This window comes from Cricetulus griseus, chromosome 4 (assembly GCF_003668045.3).
Source record: "Cricetulus griseus strain 17A/GY chromosome 4, alternate assembly CriGri-PICRH-1.0, whole genome shotgun sequence".
In the NCBI taxonomy this organism is placed as follows: Eukaryota; Metazoa; Chordata; class Mammalia; order Rodentia; family Cricetidae; genus Cricetulus; species Cricetulus griseus.
Genome location: NC_048597.1, coordinates 139,823,411 through 139,850,450, shown reverse-complemented (window position 1 = coordinate 139,850,450; position 27,040 = coordinate 139,823,411). Strand labels below are relative to the sequence as shown.

The following is a 27,040-nucleotide window of genomic DNA, read 5'->3' as shown; positions in this document are numbered from 1 at the left end:
GCTCAAAGTGTCTCTAAGCACAGGTACAAAAATAAAGCAAACTATGACTTCATATAGATATATAGATATATTGATATGCTAGATAGCTTTATATAGGTTTTCTTTATATTTATATATGTGTGCAGAGGGCACGAGCCTCCACTCCTGCCCAGCTTACATCTCTTTCCCACCCACTCCTCCCACTCCCCACGTGGACAACTTACCTGAAGCTCCCACTGTTAGTCACCACTATTGCATCTGATTCTTGCCCTCCCCCCAATAAGTCTCATTTCACCTTAAAATAGAACAAGTTATATATATTTATATAATTTTATATACAATCTCCATAAAAATACACTCAAGATGGTATATTATGAGTATGACCCTCCTACCAAAACAGAAATTTGTCTAGCAAAGAGTCAGCCATAACTGCGCCTGATGTTACCCAGGCAAAGCTTGTGTCTCTACAGTTCCCTCATACCCACACTCGAATCAAATACACACACAAATCATACCCCTACAACACACACACACACACATACACATGCATACACACACACACACACACACACACACACACACACACACACACACTGCATACACCACACCACAAACACACACTCATGCACACAAAGATACCATGCATACACCACACACATCCCACATACTCACACCCATCTAACACACTTACTTCTGAACACTGGAATAAACAGTGGGCCAGGGGTTCATGACCAGGCAGATAACCTGACCTGCTGAGGAACTGGTGCCATCCATCCATTTCTCTACCCAGCCAGGGCAATGTCTACCTGTGACAGACTGTTTCATTGTTCTCAGTAGGCAATATAACTATTCAGTGATAGAATGAGTTTCCCTTCCAAGGTTTGCAGGGTGACTGTGAGGATGCTTATTCTCCTCCACCACATAAAATAAAATCCTAAGCCAAAAAGAAGCCAAATGTCCCCCTGAGTGCCCACCTCCCCTATGAGGAGCATCAGGCATTTTCCCTAACCATAGTTTAAGTGAAAATCCCAGGTCACCCCAAAACATGCTTACAGTATTTTAAGGTTGAAAATGCAAATTCCCTCCCGGAGTCCAACCCCTACATCCTCCCCAATTCTCTCCCCAACCCAACCACCTTCCTATTGTAGACCATGCACAAGCCAGAGATCCTGGAGCCACACACAAGTGGGGAGAAGAAGGAAATAGAGCCTGAATGGTGTGGCTTTGGGTGGAGGGAGAGCCTGCTCTACTCCCCAAAGCAGATCCAGGAAATCTAATGCCAGTGGGAGATGGGATTGATGGGATGCATTTCTTCAAAACTCAGAAGAACAATAAGCCCAGTCATTCATGTTGCCGTATAGTTAAGCTGGGTGGGAAAGGAACAGTCAAGGCCCTGGCTGCAAAATGAGTTTCTTATGCTGCTTTGGTTGAATTCCCTAACCAGGGGTCCAAAGCTGATCACTGTTCACCAGCACTCTTCAGAGTCCCTAGCTGCTGCAACCAACCCACTGTAGAAGAGAATGTCCAAGTGATTCAATGGCTGGCTGCTGATCTACCCAAATATTTAGCAGTTAGGATACCTCAACTCTCCTCTCCTAAGGCACGGCCAGCCACTAAAAAGGTTTGCACTAAAGAATTTTTTTAATCTACACAGATATTCCTATGATTTGGGAGTATCTTTGGATCAGACTCAATCGATTAGGGATTTTTAATGATGTCATGAAAAAATTCTACCCTCTTGGCAATCCAAGACACCAAACATCTGGTGCAGACAGTGTATTTGTTCCTGAAAGGTTTATTTGGAAGTAAAGACAGGGGCCCAGATATTAGGCTCTGGACCTGTGCTGATTCAGCATCAAAAGGTACAAGCCAGCTCCACTCAAATACCAAGTTGCATGAGTTGGTGAGAGTTACTAGAGTCCGGTCAGAGATTTGATTCTCAGTTTATTGACTTCTCTTAAGGAGATCTTCAGTTATTCCTCTTGACCCAAGAGGAAGTTGGATACAGTAAGGAGTACAGAATAAATAGTCTCTGAATTCAGGTGAAATTATTTCACTCTCATAGCTACAGTGTGGTAAATTTAACCTATCAAAGGAAGAGAGAAATTGAAGACAAAACCTCTGGATATTAGGTCACTGTGTAGCCTCCAAGATGAAAACATTCTCTACAGCTCAAGAAACACTGACAAGTTCGGAGGCCAGGCCTCCTGTGCACCATCAGCACTGTCCGATGGGCCTTTTCAGACACAGACTAGGAGCACAATGTGCCACAGCTGCCAAGACAATGAGCACCAAGCTCCTGAGAACCTTCCCTCTCTACTGGAAAGCAGTTACTGATGGCATTTGAAGGCCAGTCTCCCAGGTTTCACCAGAGAAGCTCCACAAATAGAAGAAAAAAAAATGAATTCAGCACTTGGAGTTAGAGGCCAGTTCTACAAACAGAAAAGCCCTGCCTTAAGCAAGATTTCTTCCAAGATCCAGGCTGGGCCTTCTTACCAAGCCCTGCCCACAACCTGTTCTCAGTGGCTACATCCTTCCCACACCGGGCCTATTCATTCCTCATGGCCCACGCTGGCAGTCACTCATTTCCTAGTGATGATTCCACCTAAACTGTCTGCACTGTCTTCTGGGCTGGTAGAGTGGTCACAAAGAGAACTGGAGGTTTGGTGCCTTATTTGCATTTTCACCTGGTCATCCCAGGATTCCTGAACTCTCTACAATTGAGTTAATGCTCTATCTTTCTCAGTCTCACATACCTGGTCACAATCAAGTCTTCTCTCCAGTCTAATCCTCACTTCTCTTCCTGAACCACACCTGCCCTATCAATTACTTTATTCAGTGCAGAATGGCTATGAAGGGTCTTCTGGAGGCTCTTCCCAAAGAGACAAAGCTAATCAGCAAGACCCTGAGCCTCCATTGTCTCGGAGCATGCACAAAGGGTAGAGTCAAGCCAATGAGCACTAGTGGAAATGCTCAGGATCTCAGAGAAAGCATCAGCGGTACCTCCCCACACCACCCCTCCATCACTGCCCTTGACTCTATCCTCTTATCCCCAGGTCCCTGCAGTGCCCCTCAAAGCACTTTTACATGCAAGCAAAGCAAGTCCAAGCCAATAGCTTTTCAATTTCTAGCGTTCTCTACATACTAATAAAATGTACTTACCTACAATTCTCCCAGCCCACCCCAAGACCACTAAAGGATTCTGCTATCAAAATCAGAAGAAATGGCTCGAGCTATGCATAACAGCCTCAAATACAGATCCTAGGAAGCAACTAAGATGCCCTAATGTTCTGGGACTCCTCCCCTGAAGCTAGTGTGTGCCAGTCTCACCAGAAGAGGGAAAGAAAGGAATCACACATCTCAACCTTACCCAGTTTTCTCTGTATGAAAAGAGCAGAAGAATAAACAATTAAAATCTGTTCAACCTCAAATAGTTTAGATCACTGTGCAAAAACCAAGAGAGAACACACTGGAAAAATATCAATAAGTAATTGTTCTCATCCTTCTGAAATCTCCCCCAAACATAACCCAAGCCTGTGGAGATGGAGTGCAAATCTGCTCATGCTGTGTGATACAGCACCCTTTCCACTGAGAAAGACTTTCTGAAGACCTCTTCTCTCCTGTTCTACTCCCTCTAAGAAAAGTGGGAAGAAGATAGGCTGACCATTAGGCAGGGTCCAGCATCCGATGCCGGACCAATGGCCACCGATGACCATGGGTGCACAGAGCACTGAAGTGAAGCTCCGTATGGACAGCCACAGAATAAAGAAGCAAGATTTACTTCTTATTTTTCATCTTCTTTCCCCCAAATTGCAATCTTTCTGGACCCTTAGAGAACCAGGTTTACACTCTTTCTGGATTGTGGATTAGACACTGAGCATTTTCAAGATGCAGAAGGAAAAGATAGAAAAAATACTGAGTACAGGAATAGGTTTTGAACTGGGTTACTTCTGCAAGGCTACCAGATGCAAAGGGAGGACTTGGAAGACATCATCTCCCACAGCAAGGAGGGTGAAAACCCTAGCAAGCTCATAGTGGTCACTGCCAAGTTCAAAGGCAGAGTGTAAAGGTCATTGGTCCCTAGAAGTGGATACACCCCAACATAACACATTTCCAACCAGACTGTCAAACATGTGCCCAGATGTTGCACTTGAGAGTGTGCCTCTGACACCCTGATCATCACATTGACCATGGGGCAGGACCCTGCCAGTTTGCTTTGCAGTCACCAAAGGAAGGACTGAAACAGTTTCCTGAAGTGCAGAATGCTGCTGGTCTCCAAGAAAAGTCACAAGAAGGAAGACCTCTTAGGAGGAGAATGCATCAGAGGCCACTTTGGAATGGATAGACCTTGTCCCCCTTCTGAGTACAGGGGACACAATAGCACAGCTGTGACCCAGAGGCCAGTCAGAAGCAGTTTCCACCTTTTGGTCAGCTAGGCAGAGGTAAGGGGCACTGCCAGAGGCAAGAAGAGGAAGAAGTCAGCACCTTTGTTAGCACAACCTGAAAGCCCAGCATGCAAGCCTAGCCATGGACTGAGGCAGCTCAGCCCACAAGGTTTGGCTCTTGGCCCTACAACATCTGAAAGAAGCAGTCTTCCACCTCAACTTCTCCTCCATTCTGACCTCCAGGCCCAGACAGTATCAGGGCAAGAATTTCTAGGAGGGTCCTTATAACAGTTGGCCAAATTCAGTACAAAGTTTGCCAGCCCCAATCATATACTTTTACACTCCATGGTTCAGGAATTGCGTGCTGTGAGAGAGCAAGCAAAGACCACATACTAGGCCACTGTGAGCCTCCAAACACTACTCCAGTATTTCAGGTAGATATGTTCCCAATAACCCCAGGAGACACTTGAGTGAGCAGCCCATTGTGGCACAGTGGCAGAAGCAATGTCCCACTTCTGAAAGAGGGTATGAGTCTTTGAACTCAACTCTTCTGCTTTGTTGGAAATTACGTCCAGAGGTCAAGTGGACTCAAACACCTCTGAGAATCACATGAGTTAGATGGTCTGAGGCACATGGCCTAATCTCAGAGCAAAAGAAACTGCTCTTGGCCCCTCTTTCCCCTACGTCCGGAAGAAAGCTGCAGTAGTGTGGCTTGTGTGAAGCCTCAATGTGGAGCCCATCCCTAGGCCACTGGGAGAGAGAAGGAAGCACCAAGGCCTGGCTGCAGAGATGCAGTCCATCCCCCAAGATGGAAGCGCTAAAAAAAAGTCACTTTCCTAGCCCCTGTGACCTCATCAAAGTCACTAGGCCAAGTGACTAGCAGCTTCTGTGGGACCAGCAGAAGCCTTCCAGTAGACATGGCTAATGCCTGGAGGAGGTCACTGGGGAGAGATGGACACAGCAGCACCAAGAAGGAACACTTCCGGGAAGCTGGCGGTTACCACTACTTTAGGCAAAGCATGGGGAGAGGCACTCTCCCCCTTCTCAGCGCTTGAGCAACACCATAACCTTTTCAGGAGAGAGAGAAGTATCTGAATTGACAAATGGCATCAGGAAAAGTTCTGAGTACTAACAGTTTGAACCAGGACAGATTTGTACAGAGAAAAGATAAGGGCCCTGGTGCCTGCCCACCACTCCTTCCACCATCATTCCTGCAGCTCAGCCAGCTCCATATAGGAGCAGTGAGAAAAGAGCACCCCACAACTCAACCATCTGAGGTACCCTCACTTCTTCATCTCATGCACTGGAGATTGGGTCCAGGAGGTGGAGAAGGACCCCAGGGCAAAGCAGAGTTGGCAGACAGCACACAGAGAGTATGCCAAGGAGCCGCAGGCAGCTCCCACAAATGGCAATTAATCAATCTGGAGAATTAGCAGACACAAAAGGAAAGGAGGAGCCAACCGGCCGCGGGGGAGCAGTGCTCTGCGTTCAGAGCCAAGATGGGTATAAATAGAGCTGTGGCAGCTTGGTGCTCAGCACAGGTGGCTGCAGAACAGGAGGGCCTTTGGCTGCAGGGTTCCTAGCCCTGGCTGGAACAGAAAAGACCAAGGCATGACCACATGAACAGGGGGTTGTATACCGGGCCTGCCTGTCAGCCCCACTGCTAAACAACCACTATTTCTAAGGTGAGTGTCAAACTGCAGAAGAAAGGAAGATGCCAGTCTGGCCTTGAGCCTGGCCTTGCTTTCCTCACTTAGCAAGCAGGCAGTAAAGGCTTGGGGTTTAGTTCAGGAGTAACTTGTTGCTAACCCCCCAAGCAGGGAGCTAGGAATCGTGGCAGGGCCCCATTTCCACTCTAGGTGGGAGAGGCTAGAAAAAACAATGGTGAATTCAGCTGGGAGGCATAAATCCGGTTTCAGCTGGAATGATCTCCCAAGACAGACATGAGGGCACCCACCAGCTCATAGCCCGCCCTGCTCACCAAGCCCATCTGTTCAGTGCCTTCCTCAATCTTTCACCGACCACAGGGAGAAACAGCACTTTGCTTCAATGTACATATATATACACATAGAGAAACCCACCAACTACACACAAGTGTATTTGTATCTATATCTATATATATGTGGAGTCTGGAGGACAGGATGTAATTCTAACCCCCTCCTGGGACTTGGAAAACTGAAACAAATGCAGTGTAGTAAAAGCCATTGCTTTTCTCTTCTTCACTTCCTAAGACATCTGAAGAGGTGAGAAGAATCTAGTAAAGTGGGAGAGGTGGTGTCGAGACAGATGTTTTCTGTCCTCATATACTCCCAACTCTGAGCCACAGGTAAGAGCTCTTCCCCCAGTTCTCTGTCCTGTGGACAAGGCTAGTCAGCTAGATCTTAAGGGAGAAGCTCACTGGCAGGAGGGGACACACAAGGACAAGGGCCTGAGCCAACCCAGGATGGGCAGAGGAGGACAAGGCCCTGTACAGTGGTCCCTCTCTGCCCCCTTAGCCTAGCACCCCACCCTGGGGACACTTAGAGTGACGTCAAGTCATAGCAGAGTAGCGTGGCCTGGGTCATCATGATCCACGCTGTTGAGGATGGCCGTCTGGTCTTCTGGTAGCTGACGGTGGCACAAGTCTGAAAGCCGGGCAAAGGGATCAGGACGAGGATGTCTCTTCTTCTTGCGGAGGCAGACAGCTTCGTCGGGCCACAGAACCTGAGAGTTGGGAAGCTGCTGAGCCTGGGAGGCAGAACCGTCTACAGAGAAAGAGACAGACACAAAAGAAGAAGAGTGAAAAGGTAGAACAGAGCCTCAGATACACCATGCAACTCCCAGGGCTGAAGTCCAAGTTGCCACGGAAACCAAGGGAGCACCTGTGTGTATGGCTCTGAGGCCAAACTGCTGCAGAGAACCTCCTCTTTCCTCACTGGAGCACCAACAACCCAGTCTTGAGTCAACCAAGTAAGGTAGGTATTTTCCTTTCTATGAATTCATGGATCTCAATGATCAAGCAGTTTCAGCAACCAGTCTACTGATACCTGCTGTGCTATGTCTCCTAGATTCCAGTTATCATTATAGGAAGCAGGAAGCAGAGCTTCAATTCAACTTTCTCACCTACCCCAAACAATGACAGACATTTCATGAGGCTTCAATCATGAGCGACAGTAAGGCCTGCACACCTCTTCCACTGCCAGGGCCATTCCTCTGCCTCATGGCCCTTCTGAGGATACAGTGGGAAGGTTTTGTTTCCTAGATTATAGTTCAGCATGAAGGTAGGGAGGAAGAGACAAACTGTCAAGATTTGAAAGATACAGAAACTGGATTCTTAGGTGTTGCAAGTGCAATAACAAAGAAGGATGTAATAGGAATGTGCCAATGGTCAGGGTCCCACTTCTGTTAATATCTGCCTGGAATCTGGAACCAGGCGTCTTCCCCAGAGCTGAATGAAAATGGCTACCATCCACAAGAACAGCCAGTGCAGAAACCCAAAGAGCAGGTATAAGCCAGTACAGCGACACAAGTTTGAAATCTCCATACTTGGGAGACTTAGACAATAGGATTATGAGTTTGAGGCTGCTGGGCTACCTAGTGGGATTCTGCCTTTAAAAAAAGAAGGAGGAGGAGGAATAGAGGGAGGAAGGAAGGAAGGAAGGAAGAAAGGAAGGAAGGAAGGAAGGAAGGAAGGAAGGAAGGAAGGAAGGAAGGAAGGAGACACAGTGTGCTCTAGAGAGAGAAAGATGACAGTATGGCAACAGAGTTTAAAACTTGTACTTGTCACAAGGAAAGGTTTCTAGAAGATTTGTGTGAGAGAAAATGTGTTTGTGTGTGTGTGTGTGTGTGTGTGTGTGTGTGTGTGTGTGTGTGTGTGTGTAAACACACTTGTTTAAAAAGAGAGCTGTAAAATCTCTACAGCTCACTCCGGTGGAAGCAAAAAGATTGAAAGTTCAAGCCCAGATATGGCTAGTTTCAAGCCAGCCTGAACTGTACAGTGAGACCCTGTCTTAAAACCATAACAAAATAATGTCTTTTCCACTGCTTCAGTATTCCTATTTACAGACTGATAGGAAACCACCCATACCTAAAGGCTAAGTAATCAATGAGTGATCACTATCTCCCTAGGTAAGGTTCAGAGTGTCATCTCTGTGGGATACTATAAGATTGTAGATGGAACAGGGGCAACTGCAAGGTATTGCACCGGTCCAAATAGGAGAAGACCAGACTGGAGTTTCAAATTTTTCAGTAATGACAACCAAAGAAGGCTAGATATATTGCAACAGTTGAACCCATAAACCTCACCAAAAGGATCAGGTGTGAGAGCCATGAGGGCAAAAGACTTTGGGGAGAAGCTGGGAATGAATGAAGCAATGCCATTTATACAACTGAAGAGAAGTGGGGAGAGGTGGTTTGGAAGAGGATAACCAAAAACATGAAGAGTTATAAAACATTCAAGTCCAAGTTCAACAGCTAACTGGATGTACAAGATTTGAACTCAGAGAAGACACCTGGGCTAAAGGCAGACACCCAAGAGCTATTAAAACAGACCAGGCACTAGCGAGAACATGTGCACCTGATGTGGCCTACTTTACAATAATTAGATGAAATTTATTTATTAAAATTTACAGTCATGCACTACATAAGAATATTTTAACCAAGGCAAGGTCATATATTCAATGGCAGTTCCATGGACTGTATTACATAGTGACTGTCCTGGTTAATACAAGCATAGTCTGTGATATTCACACAGTATCCACATAATCTAATGGTGCATTTCTCAGAATGTGTTGCTATCATTAAATGACAAATGTGCACACACATAAAAGGAATATATATGTATGTATGTATGTATGTATGTATGTATTATGTATATGTTTAAATTGAATGAGTATAAATTCAGCTTTGAATTCAATCTTGACACACACCTCAAAAAATTCATTTTTGATGAACATGGTAGCACACACCTGTAATCCTAGCCATCAAAAGGTTGCAAGAGGACCAAAAGGTCAGAGCTAGCCTAGGCTACACAGCTAGTTTCGGGCCAGCCTGAGCTATCTAACCAGACTCAGTCTCAAGACAAGACAATTTACTTTTTCTCTGCCTTTGTATTGCCATCAACAAACTGACAGGAAACTGGCCACATTCAAAGGCTAAGTCATCAATAAGTTCAGGGGCTTGGCTTATTAAGACAGTTACTCTACAGTAGTCATCAAAGATCTGCAAAGAAACTGCGGAACATTCTTTCTTGACAGGCTGCCACAGCATTCCCATGTAGAAAGAGAGTATCTGATAAACATCAACTGCTTTTCTAAATGAGCGAACAATTCTTTTTGCACTCTTTCAAAAGCTACCCATCACTGCCGGATATGCATCAGATGTACTTCAGTGGAAGTGCCCTTTAGCAAACGGGGAGATTTTGCTCTCTCTCCTTAGAAGAAGTTAGTCAGTGTAGAGACTGGTCCATGCCATGTGAGCCTAAGCTCTTTCAAACCTGCCCTGTGTTCAACTAGAGGGCTTGAAATGGTGACGGAGAATCGTACAAGGAGACGGGATAACAGCAAGGTGTGCTGCAGAATGGGAAAGAATAGTATACTACTTATGTTGCTCAAAACCACGCTCAAACAATATGGTGGACTTTCTAAAGCTGTGAATACAGGAAAGGTTCTACAGGCACACACACCCTCAGAGCAATGGCTCCCCAGGAGGGAAGAGATGAACTGGGAAGGGAAGGCAATCAGATATCTTTCCTGTGCTTTTATATGAAAATCATTTGTGCATTATTGAAAATGAAAAAGGAAACCAAGAACAAGAGAAGCTGGCTTCACTTCTAGAGGACACCCAAGGCTGGGATCCTGGGCCCACAATCCTCGTCAAATGGGAAAAGCACGGTGGAAAGAGGAGTGGCACTTCCCACCATTTACCGGATCGTTTCTTTGACTTCGAAGAGCCCTTGGATGACTTTTTGGGCTTCTTTATCCGTTGGTATCTCAGAGCCTCCAGCCTCTCAGGCACAGCAGCGTTCCCGGGTGCAGGTGGAAGTATTCTGCAAGGAACAATTAGAGAGGCACAGGTCAGCTCCCAGAAAGGAGCCTTTGAAGAGGGCTGGAAGAAAGCCAAAGGACTGCCCATAGAAGGGTGGAGCCCAGGGATGGAGTCCGGGGTGTCCACGATCACTCCTGGACACTTGCCTTCCTATTGCTCCTGGAAGGGAGAAAACCCGATAGAAAGCTTCCAGCAGCAGGAGGCCTATCTCAGGTGGAAACCAACCTGTGGAGCAATCAGAAGACCCTAGGAAAGGAGAGAGAGACTTTAATGTAAGCCCACCACACACCACTTAGGCTGCGATAAGCAAGTGCCAGAGAAGAGTCGGTTCCTAGAACTCACCATCATCAAGACCTTTAAGTAAAAAGTGCAGAGCGGATTAAAGCAGGAGGTGAGCCAATCCAGTCCCAGCAAGCTGCCTTCCATCTCCAGAGAAAAGAAGGAGCAAGTAGCCAGTGAGGTGTGGGCTCTGCAGAACCCACCTTCACAGAGCCACTCCCTCCTTCTGCAAGATTCATCTAGAACCTCACAGCTAACTGCTGTGACACACCAACGTCTTCAGCAGGCATGTCTGCGTGACACTGCAGACTAGGCTCAGACTTCCTCAGCCTCATAAGAAAACAGAAGAGAGTAGAAGGAGATTATGACAGGGCCGAGTGTTTAACTCTTATGGCCTCACAAAGTCCTTGCTGTGTGTCACTGGTCTCCAGCGAGTTCTGTAGCTTAAGATTCAACCTAAATGTTCAGATTGCTGAAAGAGGAGACGCCTACATATTGACCCTTCTTTCTCCACCCCAATTATGGGATGGATCAAGTCAGCCACTTAACCAGAGCCTGGGCAGCCTAGGTCACAAAGTGAACCAAAGCAAACTGAAAGGAGAGCAGTGTGTGACACTATGCCTAAAGAGAGAGCTTTGCCAAGAGTCATAAAAGAAGAAAATGGAGAAGACATGTTATCTCAGTTTTTCTCAAAGTAAGACAACTTGGAGCCTGAGGAAGAAAGAGGGCAAGAGAGAGGCGGGGCATGCTTTCTTCACACAAACACTGGTATTGGCATGAGACCAGGTAAGGTAGGGACATTCCAGGGCTATGGTAGACAAAGGTGACTCTCTCTTGTCTCCAAGCACCACATCTCCCTTCCCCACGTCCATAACAGTGAGGTTGTAGCAAATCCTGATTTAAAAAAAAGAAACCCCCATAGTCCTGTGAGAGCCAAAGAAGTCCCCAAAAGTCCACAAGCTATCTGAGGTGGGGGAGGGAAAGTGAGAAGGGGCAAAGAGGAAGGGATGAAAAAGACAGTAGCATTTCTCCAACATGGAAGGCTTCTACAAGCACTGGGAAGAAGAAACTTACAGACTTGTGGCAGGTAAGCCTCTGGTCTCTGGAAGTAATTGGCCGTGAAGGAACCTCCATCTTCCTTGATGGATGCCATTTGCTCCAAAGTCTTTTAGTGCATTGAGTATCAAGAAACACTCTCAAGTTCAAGTCAGAGGCAGCTCCTTAACATTACACAGCACCACCCTCCTCCCCAGCATCACTATAATACCACACAGGTAGGTACCCATGCCCCATAGAAAAGCAATCTAGTTCACAGTGTGACCAAGTCCCTCCAAAGACCCAAGATGTCAGTGTCCAATCCCTTTCCCTTCTCCCAACCCAGTTCTACCCAGAGATCTTCCCCCAAAGCTGCAGCTGGAAGGGATTTTGGAGGGAGCCTGCATGACCCCTTCTCAGCTTGGACAATGTTCTTTGTGTTGCCTGAAAGGAAAATCAAAGACATGAATCCTCCACCATTTGCTATCTCTAATGCAAATCCTGGCCAGCATTTGGAAAGGCCGTGTGAGGTGAGATACACAGGCAGGCACATCGCTCCCCAGCACAACCTTTGATGACACAGTTACAGCATAGTTCTCTCTTATCCCCTAGCCAATCGGCAGAAACAGCATGGGAGCTGCCTTTCCCTACTGTGGATGGAAGGTTGGGCAAAACAATTTACTAACACACGATAGCTGGGGAAATGGTAAAACTACTTTCCATGCGTTCCATAGATAGCCATGAGTTCAAAAGCCAGCGCCAATCCAGCCAACCACAGAGAAAGCCCTCAGTAATGGGGTTAGGGCACAGGCTATACAAGAAGCAGGTACAGAGTCCCCCTGAAAATTCCCAAGAATCCTTCAAGGTAACTGAAATTTTCAGGGGGTGGGATACCAATAGCACAATTAACATAGCATTACTATCATCATTTGTATTACATAATATGTGCTTACTACTTACCTCACCTGTTAGAGTATAAGAGGTAAAGACTACATTAACCATATTCTAATGAAAAACTCAATTTTAGAAGGGGGGGTGACTTAGCCAGATATAAGCAATCAGGCAGATTCTTCAGTGTTAGACTAAACCACTCACTCCTTAAATTTCTTCCCAGTAAAGTTGGTACAGAGACTATAATAGACCAAACAGAACTTCCCTCCTCCCCATACCTGCTCTGCAGTACACTGACCACTGCCACCCTTTGCTTCAGTGTCACAGACGGAACAAGACAGACCAGGTACAGGGCAAACCGAATAAACTCCAAAACAACAATGACACATCGAGAAAGAAAAGTTTTCACTTGAGAAGCAGCCAAGCTCCATCCCTTCAAGGACACTGCTGCCTACCTGCTTGAGCTCCTAGCTCAGGACTCAGATGCTGAAACATAGCAGACCATGTCTCCTGGAGGCACTAGGATATACTTGCATATTGCCAGAAGCAAAAATAAAAGCAAGTCTTTAGAAGGACAGGTGAGAAGAGAGGAACAGACATAATGGGTCTGTTTTGAATGAGTGATACAGAAAAGACATGAAATGTTTCTTAGTACATTTTAGGAACAGTACCAAGAGCTCTCTAGTATCAACCTGCCTCCCGTTTTTTAGGAAGGATATCGTGTCCCGTGTCAATGCCGAGTCCACCTGGCACCACTCCAGCTTAGAAACCTTTGGCGTTGGTGTCTGAGATAAGAATCAGGATGAAGAACATGTCACTCTGTAATAAACCTGAACTTGATCTGTAGGTGAGGTGGTTCCAACAGACTCCAACCCTGGTCTCCCAAAGTGAGGCTCTGCTCTCCTTGGAGTTTTCTCCACATATGGGAATGCTGCACACTTCAGTTCCCCTTCTCCCAGGGGACAACCCAGACATACTACTGACAGACAAAGGCCTCCAAGCTTACGACGAGCTTTTCTGGTCTCACATTTCATATAAATCCCAGTTCTGTGACCTGGTTTTGTTCTTTGCGGCTCAGAATTTCCAAAAATTGCCGACATTTGCTTTAAAATCCACCCTCATGCCAGTCCACACAAAATTCCCATCCCACTCATTCAACCCAAGAGGTCCTGTCTGCCTAGCACCCTGCTCCCTGGAGTAGCTGAGAAATGAGGTGGCAGATTTATAACATAGGAAAACCTTAGGCCAGGCAAGTCAAACTCCAGCTGGCCATATCCTTGCTTAAGTGCCTGTCCTAAGAGCTGGCCTTTAAGACACACAAGATGGCAGTTCTTTACACACCTGAAGACCTCCACTGGATTGGCCTGTAGGCATATATGTGGGGCATTTTCTCAGTTGCTAAATGTGGAACGGTGCAGGCCACTGTGGGTAGTACCATTCCTAGGCAGGTGGGCCTGGCCTTTATAAGACAGTTAAGTCACTGAACATAAGCTGGGAGCAGGGCAATAAGCAGTGTCCGTCCACGTCTCTGATTCAGATCCTGACTCCAGGTTCTTCCCTTGAGCTTTGGCCCTGACTACCCTGAATGACATGCCTGTAAATCAAATAAACCCTTTGCTTCCCAAAGTTGCTTTTGGTTATGGTGTTTATCATCGGAACAGAAAAGTAAACTAGAGTAACACAGTTCTCCACTACTCGCCTAGACAGTAGCCCAGAAAGAAATAGCCTAGAGCAAATAGCCTGGAGCCTTGCTTCCCTCATCACGCATGAAAGGATGGGGAAATCTATTCAAGTACATATGATAGCCAGGGAAAAGATAAAAGCGCCCTCTATGTACACCAGGGACAACCGCAAATCTGAAAGCCAGCATCCTGCCAGCCCAATCACAAAGGTATCCCTCTCTGGTGGGGTCAGGTCGCAGACTCAGCATTCTGCCTCAGGGATCGGGAAATGTTTGTGTCCAAATGGGGACTCCTTCCTAGAATACACCTAAATAAAAGGGGATCAGGTTAGGCTTTCCAGGCCCCTGCCTCACAGAGGGTACAGTAGGTTGTGAGGGGAAACAGAACTCGACAGAGATGGAAACTCTGAGTGTTACCAGCATCAGGGGACACCGAGTACGTGGCTGGGCCCCCAGTGACCCACTGAAGTATAGGTCCACATACTGCAACTCCCCACATTGAGATGGGAGCTGGGAAGAGGATAAAGAGGGAAGAGAGAAAGAGGAAAGGTGGGGGGGTAGGAATGAACAGGAGGAAAGAACAGAAACTGAAAAGGGAAAGAAACAAAGCAAGGACAAATGCAGACAAGAAGCATCACAACTTCTCCAAGCAAGACCGAAGGGGATGCAGGGGGGTGGTAGACACATGCAAAGGCACAGCATGAAGACAGCATCTACAGAGGAGGCACCATTTCCCCATGGCCCAGCAGCTCCTGTGCCCCAGGGAGTCTCTCAGCAAGCAGGAGAATGAGCAGAGGTTCCTGTTGCCTAGCACCACAAAGGCCCTAACTTGGATAACATAGAGGATTTCCTTCTTCTGGTCTGGGGATGCTAGCCAGGCCTGGAAGAGGAACAATGGTCCCTCACTGCTGCCCCTGGATTCTGGGTTTGCCACAGTGACAAATGTGGCTGGGTTCTCTCAGATCTGACATGACAAAGACATTGGGGAAGACAGGGTCAGTGGAGTTGAGGGTGGGGGGAGATCACAGGGGCTGGAAATCACAGATGACAGTAGAGTCCATCTACTTTCCAGGAACTGGCTAAGAGCTGTCCTAGGGGTACCAAACCTCAGGGGCAACAAAAGAGCTATGCCAGGGAATCATGGGGAGGACAGGCACAGGGCAGGGAAGCTAATGATTCTCCCTGCACTGTAGCATCCATCCAGGAGGTCCTGGAAGCAGGTGAGCTCCCAAGCACTATATGATCCTGCCAACAGGGATGGCCACAGGCTGACAGTCAGTCAGTCTCAAACAATACTAGGGCCTCTTGAATACTGACTGACAGTTTTATAGCTGCAGGTCATAAAAATGTCCCCACAGTCTCTTTCTGGGAGGCCTCTCTTGTGACACAATGAGATTTATAGTCCTGAGTTACAAAGAGCAGCCTGCCATGGCGTATGAGAGAAAGAAAGCATTCAGCCTCTTCTCATAAGGAAGCCAAAGCACCAATGCAAAAGGACCCTCCCTTCCACAGAGGGGCCTGGTGCAGTTGGCCAGTCCTAAAGGATGGGCAACGGAGCATATGCAAAAACAAACATCTCTTTAGGTTATCTTGACAAGGAGCTCTGAGTGTCATAAGCATCTTTAAAGAGATACCTGACCCCTTGCCTGGGAGCCCCTTCTTTTAGATTCCACCTGGAAGGATGTTGGAGGAGCCAGTCACAGCAGGGGAGAGCACAGTGCTGATCTCTAGGGTTTTCAGCTTTTGCCAACTCAACTCTCTTCTTCCTGGCATGAGTTCTCCCAAGGCCATTTCCTAAGAACAAGACCCACGAGGACAGCATGGCTACTCCTCAGATGCTGAAAGCAATGTGACTCTAAGGACGAGGTCACCTTTCAGTCCTGCAACAACCATGAAAGGGCTGCAGAATGCAAGGGGTGTAGGGAGTGGTTACACTTCCCACCTTCCGAAGACCTGGAAGCCACCTGACCCTGAGGACTCAGAGGGATGCAGAAGAGGGACCTCTACCATGAAGAGCCCCAGGAAAAGTAGGGACTAGCAACCCCAGGAAAAGACCTGAGTTTAGGGGGAGGGGTTGGCAGGAAGGACACTATCCCTGAGTCTGCTGGGGAAACTGAGCAGTGAGGAGGAGAGGATGAGAGGAACCTGGAACCCATTATGGACCCAAACAGGTCCCCCAAGGGTACAGACGCAAAGCTGATCATGGAAATTCTGGGTCCTTTGGGGTTCATGCGGGGTCCTGCAGCTGCTGTGGAGGTCTCTGTGGGTGTTGGCAGCAGGATGGCAAGGGTCTGAGTGACAACAACTGCAGCCCATCCTAGAAAGGTGGGTGTGGGCTTGGAGGATAAAAGCTACAGCTAGGCAGTGCTCCAGCATGGCCAGCTGGGCAGCTGGAGCAGCAGAGCAGTGCAATGTGGGGAACCCAGAAGCCATGGGAACCCAGGAGCAGCAGCTGCCCAGGTGGGGCAATGAAGGGATGTGTTTTGGATCCCCTCTTACAGAAGCAATGGCCCTGCCGAAGCCCCATCCACCTGCCCACCCTGCCCCGCCCCGCCGATGAACTCCCTTACCTATTGAGCTGAGGAGAGGCTTGTCTCGACAACACTGCCCAGATAGCTGAGATAATCAGAAACAAAGCAGTTACCAACAGCGGCCAGATGAACCACCCACGCACACCCAGAGGGGAGGAGGGGGCATAGCCATCAGAGACCCACAGGCCAGAGAATAGGTGAGGGAAAAGAGTCAGAGAACCAAAGGCATGATGTAACAGAGACGTGAGCAGGCTGTACAAGGCACAGACAGGGAGTGACGACAGCAGAGGCAGGTGCCCTAGCTAGCCTCTAGGATTCCCACACAGCCTGCCCACCAGGAGCGCCCACCTTAGCACTGAGGTAAGCTTGCAGTTTCCAGCGACCAGAGTAGAGGGAGTGGGAGGGCTGGGCTCCCTCCTCTCCAGCTACCTCCCATCCCCCCACCACCAGGACAGCCTCCTCTGGAACTCTGCTCCCTTCCACAGGCCACTATATCAAGAAGAGAGACCAAAGCACTGAACCCAAGAGAAAGAGTGAGAAATAGAAGGGAGAAAGGATGAGGGCCAGGCAAAGGAAGAGGGTCGGGTGGGCACAGCAGAGGCATGGCAGGCTCTTCAGAGCAAACTGGGTCAACCTCGAGGCAATGGAGAAGGAAAAGAGGAACATGGACTAACTTGAAAAGGAACAAAGGCTAGGAAGAAGGGAGGAGGGCAGGTGGACAGAAGAGGTACAGACAGGCATCCAGGCCAACTGGTACCTGGAATACCAGCTGCTACAATACAGAGTGTGCTCTCTCAGATGGGCAGATCTCGGGAGCTTGTCTGTCTGTCTGTCTCTCTGTAGCTTCCTGTGAGGCACACAGGCAGGCAGGGATATGGCTCCCCACACACAGGTCTGAGCTTGTTCTCAGCCTCCAGGGGCATCTTCCTGGAGAGACTAAGGACAGCCTGGGGTTCAGCACTTACTGAGCATGCTAAGGGTCACACTATGTGTACACATGGAGCCCCCCCAGCAGTGGTCCTGCTTGGTGCAGAGTGGCTATGGGAGGAGACTCAGACACAAAATCTGTGGGCAACTGCAGAGAACCACCGCTACCCAACACCGCTGAACACGGGGATGTGGTCAGCCTCAACCTCAAAGGCAGTATTCACAGACATCGCTGCCTGCTATGCTGTTCTCTTCCCCTTTCCCACATTCCTGATACACGGAGAGCCTTCACCGAAGTCTAGGCTGGGTGAGGAGACACGTAAAGCTCCTGGCAGGGTACCAGCTGGTAACCCCATCATTCCCAGTGAAGACACCCTGCCCATGTGTGGCCAGAGCTCCTCTCCCAGGGGTCCCAATATGTCCCAAACAAAGTCTGTTGTTGGGATGTTGGGGAGGTAGGGGACAGAGTAAAGCATGGAGAGCTAGAACAGAAGTGGGCCAGAGACAGTGGCTTACACTCACCCTGAACTAGGTAAGGTTGTTGGGGGCTCTGGCCGGAGTGGCTCCTCCCCCATTCTCCGAGGGGAAGATGTCTGTCCAAACACATCCAAGTTGTCCCCTGGTGCGGGAGGGGCAGGGCCCGGTGGAGGAGAAGGGTAGCCTGTGGCCAGAGTGGTGAAGCCCATGGTGGGTCTGTAGCTGGGGCTCCCACTGCGGCTGCTCTGTGAAGGAGATCCCGTGGATGGCGTGGACTTGCGAGAGAAGCTGACCGCGGCTGGCGGCTGGAGGGTGATCTCTGACATCTCTGTCTGCTGCAGTAGGCCTGGTCGAGGTCGGGCACGAGCAGCTAGTTCGGGAGAGCCAGTGCGGGAACTAAGGGGGCTTTGGGTCAGAGGTGAGAGCCTGGAGGGCTGTAGCACCACTTGATGTAAACTGGGCTCGGCACGCCGGGCCTGCCGAGGGCTGGGCCGGGGCCGGGGCTGGGGCTCGTACCACCGGGTGTCCAGGCCAAATGTGCTGGGGCCACCATGCCCCCCGGGCTCTGTTGGCTCGGGGTAAGGCAACACCGGTATCCCCATACCTTGGCTGGTATGTCTTAGCTGCCCTTGGCTGACCAGAGGTTGCATAGGTCTGTCCTGCCACTTGGTGGTAGGGGGCGCCGGGATGGGGCCCCTGCCAGGTGACTTGCCTACCCAGCCCTTTGGCGCCTCCAGAGATAGCATGCCTGGATAGGCTGCAGGCACCTGGAGGGGGGCTGGGGGCAGTCCTCGGGGCAGGCAGGCCTTGGGCTGCAAACTCTCCGCCACATCACAGGGGTGCAGCTGATGGGGGAACATCATGGCTGGGGTCTCCAGTCCCCCAAAGGGAAATTCTGGCCGGCCCCAGGGCTCAGGGGAGCGCCCTCCCGTAGGTGTCTGAGTCAAGGGCAAAGTGCTGTTGGAAGCATTCTCTCCATTTTCCTCAGGGATGGTGGGGTGGCCAAAAGGTCCCTCGGTGTGCAGGGGTGGGGATGACATGACAGAGCTCAAGGGACTGCCCACTTCTGGCATATAGAAGGGTGGAGGCTCCACCTCCCCAGGGCTGCTGCTGCTTAGGTACCCATAATACTGGCCATGGTGGAAAGGCCGAGGGGCAGGGGGCCTCGCTTGGCCAGTAGCCTGGAGTCGTCCTCCCAGTCCACTAGGGCCCTCAAGCCCACGAGGCTGGAACCGAGGGCTGTATGCTGGTGGTGGCAGATAAGAGTCCTGGCTGGAAGACATAGGGGTCAGCTGAGGCTTCAGAGCAGCCACAGATGTGGGCACCAGTGTGTCTTCATTCTCCTCATCTGACTGCCGGAACTCAGGGTACATGTCCGTCTCCTCAGCGAAGGGAAAACCCTCAATTCGCCGGCCCTTCACTGAGGGCTCCATCTCAGAAGGGCCCATGACAAAGCGGCCATCGGGGCCTCTGCTGATCAGCTCTATGGGTGTGGTGGCCTCAGCCTCAGCCTCAGCCTTGGCCACGCTATACTTCCTGCTGCTGATAGCTCTCTTGGTCTTTTTGTACAAGGACAGCTCTTTTTCCCTTGTAGGGCTCAGCATCCTCTTGGCTGCAGGCTGGCCCTGGTCGTCAGAGGATTCGGATGGGGCACGGAGTGTCCGGATGCTCTCAGGACTCACCTTGCCAGAGGACAAGCTGTAAGCGACAGGAACAGAAGGTGAGAAGGGATGCTGTACACAGCCTACAGCTTCTTTCCATTGTCTTAACAGTAGCTCTAAAGGAAACACACATGGATGGGCTGAATATTTTGGTCAGAAACTCTGGCCAATTGTCTAGACACGTAGCATCCATTTTTAGAAGGAACACCCACATTGCTACTTTTCTTCTGGCCAGCCCCTAAATTTGGTACACCCTGCCTATACACAACTCCAATTCGATTCCCTAGTTGCTCAAGAAATGCAAGCTAATATTAACATTGACTCTAGAAAAGCAAAGGACAAAACAAAACAAAAAACCCTCAAGGCTAAATAAATAAGTTACTAGCTTGGACCATCCATACTATACTCCTTCAATCCATGTGGACACTTAAAATTGACACGTCAATCTGCAAATGTGAAATATCTTAGGGAAATGGGGCCAACCAAAACTAACAGTTTACCTACGTCCAGCCTCCCCCTTTACCTACAGACCTCCAACAGCCAGAGATACTTACGGAGACTCGAGACTCTTCCTACAGTGAGTGATGGAGAGCGGAGGATCTGGAAGGAAAACCAAAGGAAGAAGCCTGAGCCCCCACAAAAAACTGGTACACTATACCCGGATGGGGCACGGAGGATCAACAGAGAGTCCTGATATAAAGTCACAGAGGGAAAGGCTTCATGTCACTTGCCTGGCAGTTCTATGCCCATCTCAGAGGCCCTCTCTCCCTGCAGCCCTGGCCCATTCTGTTCTCTGCAATACCCTTGCTCTCTTCTTCCCCTTTTCAAATCAAGTCCCGCAGGGCATGGAGGCACATGCCTATAATCTAAGTACTTGGGAGGCCAAGGCAAGAGAATTTTGAGTTTGAAGCCAGCCTGGACTCTCTGCCATAATGATGAAGATGATGATGATGATGATGATGATGATAAAAAGAAGACATGAAGTGGGGATGGAGCTTGGTTGGTGGGTCCTAGAGGGAGCTAGAGGTAGATGGGTGGGGGAAGACAATACATGTATGGAATTTTCCAGAAATGAACAAAAATATTTTAGAAATCAAATCCAATCCCACTGACAAGTCTGCCTGCAAGATCCCTGTATCCCTTTTTCCAGAGGAGAAATACTACAAGTGGTTTGCCTGCCTCCTCCTAAAGAACCTTAGCCAAACATGGAGGGAAGACAAACACCTACCTTTCTTCCGCTTGAGTTTGCGCTTACGCTGCTTGTTGACAAAGCAGGCAGCCAGAGTGCTGAAGAGGATGGCAGCTGCCAGGAAGCAGATGGTGGCCACAATCCCAGCCAACACTGGCCGGGCCAGCCCATCGTCGGTCAGGTCTGGCTGTGGGAAGATGTCTGCAAGGAAGGCCAGAAGCACTCATGGGTCTCTTGCCTGCCAGAGTTTTCCCCACCTATTCTGACATTTGATCGATCCCTAGGGCCTTTTCCCTAGGGCAGACAGGGCTGGGGCCTGGCCTCCACACATGGTTCTAACATGAGCTTTTAAAGAGGCTGGTGCAGCAGTGTGAAAAGAGGTAAGAAAGGGACAGTCTATGAGAGTCAAGTAACTTCCTTGTAGCTTACAAAGAAGAAATGGCACCCACATCTTCCCTCCTGAGGATAGTCCGCAGTCATCTTCTATAGCTGTTTATCACTGTCAGTGGCAAATCATTCCCATACATCTATCAGGCCTCCCTTAGTAACTCTGTGAGCTTTATCCACACTCCCATTCTCTAACTGGTGAAGCTTGAGGGACTGGCTCACTCCGCTATTAGTACCCTAACAGGAGCACAATTGTTCCAATTTCCAGTCAGGATTTCCTGCTTTCTCCCATGCCATCTATAGAATGAAGATACCTTGGGAATGCAATTCTAAATCAGGGAGAGGAACTGTTAGGATAGAATATAGGCCCATCCGTCTTCTAACTCCTTATAGTACAGGCTGGTAGATTCCTACAGCAAGGACTAGTATATCTTAGCCAGAAGCCGACTGGAGCTGTAGAGAGGATGGGCTCAGTTCCCCCTTCCACAGGTCTATGCAGGATTCACAGGCCAGTTAGTGACAGAGCCAGGGCCAAACCCAAGCCCATTGTTCTGTACACATAGGCCATGGGATCAGTAAGTGCCACTTTTAAAGAACACTGAAGGGAAACTCAGAACATTGTGATATGGCTGGCCAGAGTTCACTGCCATGTCAATAATGATAATGGATAGAAAGAATCCACACACTGATGGACCATAGTCTTGGAAAATAGAGGAGTTAACTACAGAGAATGCTGCTATTGCTGCAGCCTCATTCACCTATACAAGACTGTCTAACTAGGCATGCTTCCTTTACTTTGGGGGGCCAGGCAAGGCTACTGAGTAAGAACGGTTCATGGAACTGAGTATGTAAAACCCTCGAGTCCTCTACTTTGGCTCTTGCTGGAAGCTATTTTTCTATGTTCTTCCATCTCTCTGAGTCTCTTCCCTGGAGGGCAGCCAAAACAGAAGCAGCTCAGCTTTGCTGCCTATGGGAGATAACTTGAGTTTACATAAACCCCAGGGTACCAAATACAGAAAGGAAAGGAAGAAAGAAAGAAAGAAAGAAAGAAAGAAAGAAAGAAAGAAAGAAAGAGTCACACTCTCCCCTTCCCCATGTGCCCTTGGCTCCACTTCTCTCCTCCCATCTGCTCACACCAATGCTTTTGAAACTCCAAGAAGCTCCCTATAAGAGCTTTCTCACCAAGGCCTCTGCAACTTGGTCTCAGGGATCTAACTACATGCTGCACCCAAGGAAATGGTGCCTTGGCTGGCTTACTAAGCAAGAGCCTCTCCCAAGGACACCACTTCCCTGTAGAGGGTCTCTGCTGTGTTTCAGGAACTCTGGAATGGAGCGAAGATATGTGCAAATGGGACCAGTGCCAAGAAAAAGAAAGATAAATGGAGAAAATGCTGGGAGTTGGCTTTATTTAGTCTGAAAAAAAAAAAAACCCTCTAGGGAGAGGAAGGAAGGAAGGAAAACAACACCAAACAACAATTTTCCAAATAAAACCCACATAATTATAAGGAAGCCTATAATAGGCATCCAACAAACACTTGTTGACCTGCTGCATCCTCCCTCTAATTCATGGTGCCCGCCCCATCACACAGCATAGCTCGAGAGCAAACAGAAAATGTATAGCAAGCAGCACACACTGACAAGATGAAATGGATTTCCTTTCTCAGCCATCTTACAAAAGTATCAGAAGCCCAGCTCCAAGGTGGCATAAAATGTTACATGTCATGGAATCACAAATCTGATGGACTTCAGAAATGCTAGGACTCACAAGGTTTCAACTAGACTCCTACTTATGTTTCTAACCCAGCCTGTCCTCCCAGATTATCTATTCCACAAAAGGATTCTCATGTGGCTCTAAGGCTTATGTCCTGGTTGCTGTTAGACAATCTGGGGACCCAAAAGTACCTGTGCTGGAGACACCGGCGATGTTGCTGGGCTCGCTAATCAGATCCTGCATGACAGCCAAAACCCGGAACTCATACCAGGTATCCTGCAATCCAGGGACAATACCCAGTCAGCTACAGGGCTTAGGACCACAGCCACTGACCCTGTGCATGGCTTCCACAGAACAGAGTACCCAGAGCACTGGTCCCAGGAAGTGTATAATGGTGACTGCTTGCAATGGCCAATGTTATAGTGTGCATATTCCCACCATTCAGGCTATGGGCTTTGAGCTGCACACATGAGGCCAATGAAAATTGCAAAGATAGATGCATGATGGACTCTTAAACGGCATCATGAGTCAATTCCAGTGGCCATAAGGAACATTCAGGAAAGGAGAAATAGAAAGATACATGAGAGCTCTTCTATCTAGGAAGCAAGCTGCTTTCTCTCTCAAGAAAAAAGATGTCTACAAAAAAAAAAAGAAAGAGGAAATGTATTTTCTTCCAGGACTCTGAATTATTAATAGAAGAGCCCTTCTCTTGGCCAGCCTAAAAGACACCTTTCTAGAGCCTCCTTAGGCCACCCCAGATGGAACCCAGGAAACTGAGGGTCTGATGATTCCTACTGGCCTCACCCTGCCTTACCCTAGTAAGGGTCTGTATTTGAGGAAAACCATCTGTGTAGTACTGGTCCCCAATGCCACTAAGATAGCTCTGGTGTGGGGACCAATCCAACCCTCAGACTAGGTAGAGTCTAAGACCCCAAATAAAGAGGGCCAGTGCAGAGATTGACCTTATGCTCCTGAGGTGGATCACTTGATGGTCAGTGGCTTTACAAATAGTCATGACAATTCCAGAAACTGGGAATAAGAGGCAAGAAAATTAAAGTCCCTACCTGTGACAGATCCTTGGCAAAAAAGTCTCCATCAGTGCCTGGAATGCCATCATCTAGCATCTCCCAGCGCTCCCCAACTCGGAACTCCATGATATATCGGTCAATGGGGAAACTGTGGTTGGCAGGTGGGAGCCAGGACAGGAGCACACCCTGCTGGGTCCGGTTGGCTGTGAGGCACCTTGGTGGGGTCACCAGCACCAGGGGTTCTGGAGTTGTAACAGGGAATGCTACAGAAGGAAAAGGAAGAAGAAAGATGATGGCCACAGATCCCCAACCCAATGTGGGAAACAGAGGCTAATGAAGAATGAGTTTGTTTCAGAGAGGTAAGAGGGCATGACCTACAGTAACCCTCCTGTCTCTAGGAAAGAGAAGTCAGGGCTGGTGACCCAGAGCCCTGGGACTTTTTTCATAATAGGACAACTGCAAGACAACTAAAAACCTCCTCAAAAGGGAGGAAGCATCAAGCACCATGGAGAAGAGAGAAGAATCTAGTGCAGAGTACAGTCACATGCCACATAACACCTACATCAGCAACATCCCCAATGGTGGCCCCATGAAATTACGGAGCTGAAAAATTCCTATCAGCTAGTAAAAGAGTAAACACTGTAATAGAGAATAACAGGTTCCTCACATACTTAATGTACATTGGTGTGAACAAATCTATGGCACTGCAGGACACATAACATTATGTATTTACTATACTATATTTTTTATGGCTAGAGTGTACTCCAACAACAGAAAGATTCCCAGTGGAAACAGCCCACCCTGTTCTGCCAGCATCAGCTCCATGGATCTAAAGTTCACTGTATTTCTTGGTTGCATCATCATCTTGTGTGCTATGCCATCTACACAATGACTTCATTGCTTAATGACACATTTCTCAGATGTGGTTTCCTCTGATGCTTTCCCCACTACCAAGAAGTACACGATTTATCTGCTGTTCTCATCCCAAGACTGGTAAGCTCTTCTCACAACACATAAGCCATACTTTTGATTCCATTTGGGGCCTTCGAACCCAAAATGAGGCCCAGGTCAGGCTTGGTGGTGTACACATTTAATCCCAACTCTTGGGAGGCAGAGACAGGCAGATCAGTTGAACAGTTGAGTTCAAGCCAGCTTATTACAAAATGAGTTCCAGGGCTACACAGTGAGAACCGATTCAAAAACAAACAAAATGAAACCCAGTAGAGGAATTTCAGTTTCGAACAGGAACTTCAGTTTGGGGTGATCATTTTACAGCTGCCATCCATGGGACAGAAAGGGGGCTGGAGCCATGACCTCCAGTCCACCAGAGAAGAGTCTGCTTGCCAAGGCCTGCTCTTGGACCCCCAGAAGACATACAACTGCAGTCAGATAACTCAAAAGAACTCCCCATCCCCTTGTAAAACTGCCAAACATTCATACATGCTATTGAACCTCTCCACTCCATCTGAGGGTTCAACGGGAACATAGCCAAAATGCCACCATATGGGATCAGGCAGACCCAACAAAAGAATATGGCAAATACTTCCAGGGAGATCAGAAGAAATCATTACAGAGAACACTTAGTAAGGACCTGGCACACACTAAGCCCTATTACTACCATCACCTTTATGTAGCCTATGTCTGCTAGGAAATAGCCCCAATACATACCAGCCCAGGGCCTCACCTAAAGTGTTCACAGTGACCACCTCACTGAAGGCGCTGGTTCCCAGCCTGTTCTGGGCCAGGACACTGAACTGGTATGCAGTCTCAGGCTCCAGGCTGTCTACCAGCAACCAGCTGGGGCCCGGTGGCACTGACAAGGACAGCCAGTCGTGGGGCCCAAACTGAGCCCGCTTCATCCTGGCCAAAAGAGAGAGAGAGAGGATGGGGGAGAAGGAGGTGGGGTGGGTCACACTGGAGAGAATAGCATGCATGCAAGGTCCCCAAGGAAAAGGCAGTGGAAGTACAAGCATCCCCAGGTTCAAGGGCAGGAAGAGGGATGACCAAGGTGGGGCTACCTGCCCAGCTCTGGCTATGCCAGCTTTCATGGCAGCAGGGCACACCCAACTGTGGTACCTGCCCAGTGAAAAGATGTCCTCAGGTATAAACCATGCTAAAGATACTGGTCAGGTTACCAATTGCACTGTGAGAGAATCCCCCTGTAAGCACTGCTTTATAAATGGGCTCTGTCTTGATAGACTAGGGACACTGCATTTGAGGATGGGCAACTGGGCAATGACATGACTAGAAAAGGATCCCAGATAACCTTGACTATCTACCCTACCAGGGAGAGACAAAAATGGGGCCCATCACCCAGGATGCTCCACTCCAACTTGGGTCATCATCTGAGGATCTCCAAGGCATGTAACAAAAATGATCAGGGTTTGCTTTGTGGTAGGACCTGGTCTCCTGTAGCCTTAAAGGCTAAAAATAACAGCCAAGGGGAAAGTTACAATGATGGAGAGTAAAGAAAGTGGGGGTGAGGTTTTCCACTCCAAAGCCACCCTCCTCCTCAACTCCCAATAATCAAGGAAGCCACCTGCTGCAGGTGCAGTTCCAGATGACACCACAGGGAGGAGACATTGTCCTGGGTAACTGGCCTGCTCGATGCAGCCCTGAGCTGTAACTCAACCTGAACCCACAGGTTCCTTTCTAGGTTTTAAGACTCACTGCTACTGGGTATGCCCAACAATGTGGGCAGAACCAAAAGAAAGCATGGGAAGGAAACGGGGGGGGGGAGAGGAAAAATCAGCAGGAGCCAAATGACTATATCAGTACAATTAGCTAGGGCCTGCCAGATAGAAGGAGAAAACCTCATCTACCTTGGCAACTGCCCTTCCCTCCCAAAAGCAAGT

At 48.6% G+C, this 27,040-nt stretch overlaps 1 protein-coding gene across 1 annotated transcript in view; it reads right to left on the bottom strand.

The window, feature by feature from the left end:
• Positions 1-229: 229 nt before the first annotated feature.
• Igsf9b (immunoglobulin superfamily member 9B) overlaps positions 230-27,040 on the bottom strand; it is a 44,957-nt gene continuing 18,146 nt past the window's right edge. Inside the window, exons 13-20 of the mRNA XM_035444204.1 lie at positions 25,870-26,045; positions 24,222-24,448; positions 23,349-23,433; positions 21,099-21,260; positions 20,425-20,470; positions 18,255-19,907; positions 10,268-10,389; positions 230-7,108 (exon numbers count right to left, since the gene is read on the bottom strand). Of these exons, the coding sequence (XP_035300095.1) occupies positions 6,900-7,108; positions 10,268-10,389; positions 18,255-19,907; positions 20,425-20,470; positions 21,099-21,260; positions 23,349-23,433; positions 24,222-24,448; positions 25,870-26,045 (2,680 nt within the window). The 3' untranslated portion in view covers positions 230-6,899. The remainder of the gene's footprint in view (positions 7,109-10,267; positions 10,390-18,254; positions 19,908-20,424; positions 20,471-21,098; positions 21,261-23,348; positions 23,434-24,221; positions 24,449-25,869; positions 26,046-27,040) is intronic.